We start from the raw sequence: 1,560 nt of genomic DNA, 5'->3' as shown, positions 1-1,560 counted from the left end.
ATTCTCGTTTTTTATTACTTTTGCCTATATTTGTAATAAATTTATTACGTATAGAGTTTTATACAAAGTCAAACAAAGAGCAGTTATATATAAATAAAGGGGGAGAGATAAATATAATAAACGATATAAATAATATAAATAATATAAATATAAATAAAAATAAAAATAATTTATATAGTTTTTTCTCTATCATGAATATTTTATCTTTTTTACCTGGGCCTGTCTTTGGTTATATATGTGATATATATGGCGTTGTCTTTGTCTTGTGTATAATAAATATTTGTGGGGTGTTTATGTATATATTCTTACTACCTATAAATATAATAATAACAAAAAGTATATCTATATTTTTCTTTTGGCTTTATGCATCTTTTGTATTGAGTAGTATATATTGTTATATAAAAACATTATTTCCTTCTTTTTTTTTCGGCTCTCTTGCTGGTGTTTGTTCTCTTGTTGGTGGTTGTTTCGCTCTTACTAGTATAGGTTGGTATAAACTATCAACAGATATATTAATATATTTGTCTCCTTATAATTTTTATGTTGTTGACTCTCTTATGATACTAGGGGGCCTTCTTGTCTTTATTATTATTTTCTTTCTTCTCTATATCGATAAAAAAATATGTAATAGTACACGCACAACCAGCAACACAAGGCAGCAGCAGCAGCAGCAGCTGCTGCAGCAGCAGCAGCTGCAGCAGGAGGGGGAGGGGGAGCAGCAAGACGAGCAGCAGCAAATGCTGCAGCAGCAGCAGCAGCAGCAGCAGCAGCAAGATATAGTACAAGCTGCAACAACATATGCAATACAACCACACACACAAAAAGAGCAGCAGCAGATAGAGGTAGCTGCAGCAGCAGCAACTGCAGCAGCAACTGCAGCAGCAACACAAGCAGCAGAAAGCTTGCAGCAAGAAGAAGCAGCAGCAGCAACAGCAGCAAGCCTGCTGCAGCAGCCTGGAGGCTATATTGAGGTCATAGGCGAACAAGAGAGCGTCTAAAGCAGCAGCAGCAGCAGCAGCAGCAGCAGCAGCAGCATCAGCACAAGCAGCAACTGCAGCAGCAGCAGCAGCAGCAGAAACCCCCCAGCAAGAAGACCAGCAGCAGCAGCAGCAGCAGCACAAGCAGCAGCAGCAACACAAGCAGCAGCTGCAGCACAAGCAGCAGCAGCAACTCAAGCAGCAGCAACACAAGCAGCAGCAGCAACACAAGCAGCAGCAGCAATGAAGATGCTACAGACACAGATAAGCAGCAACCGAAGATGCAGCAACAGCACCTTAACAGCAACAGCAGCAGCAACAGCAGCAGCAGCAGCAGCAAATGCTGCAGCGCTAGGACTGAGACCAGCAGCAGCAGCAGCAGCAGCAGCAGCAGCAGCAGCAGCAGCAGCAGCAGCCTAAGCAGCAGCAGCAGGCAGACGAAGACAAATGCATAGATAAACTTTAATATATACGCAGTTTTTATACGTCATAAATGTAGCAATGTATATAACAATATATACATATATATATATATATATATATATATATATATATATATATATATATATATATGTATATATAT

General features: G+C 39.7%; 1 protein-coding gene across 1 annotated transcript in view; it reads left to right on the top strand.

The window, feature by feature from the left end:
- Positions 1-998, top strand: part of EMH_0082710 (uncharacterized protein) — a gene marked incomplete at both ends in the record, with an annotated part of 3,075 nt that extends 2,077 nt beyond the window's left edge. The window contains one exon of the mRNA XM_013500568.1: positions 568-998. Coding sequence (XP_013356022.1) covers positions 568-998 — 431 coding nt within the window. The remainder of the gene's footprint in view (positions 1-567) is intronic.
- Between the last annotated feature and the right edge of the window lie 562 nt (positions 999-1,560).

This window comes from Eimeria mitis, genomic scaffold (assembly GCF_000499745.2).
Source record: "Eimeria mitis Houghton genomic scaffold, Emh_scaff5548, whole genome shotgun sequence".
Taxonomy (NCBI): Eukaryota; Apicomplexa; class Conoidasida; order Eucoccidiorida; family Eimeriidae; genus Eimeria; species Eimeria mitis.
Note: the sequence above shows the minus strand (reverse complement) of the source record. Positions and strands in the feature narration are given on the sequence as shown.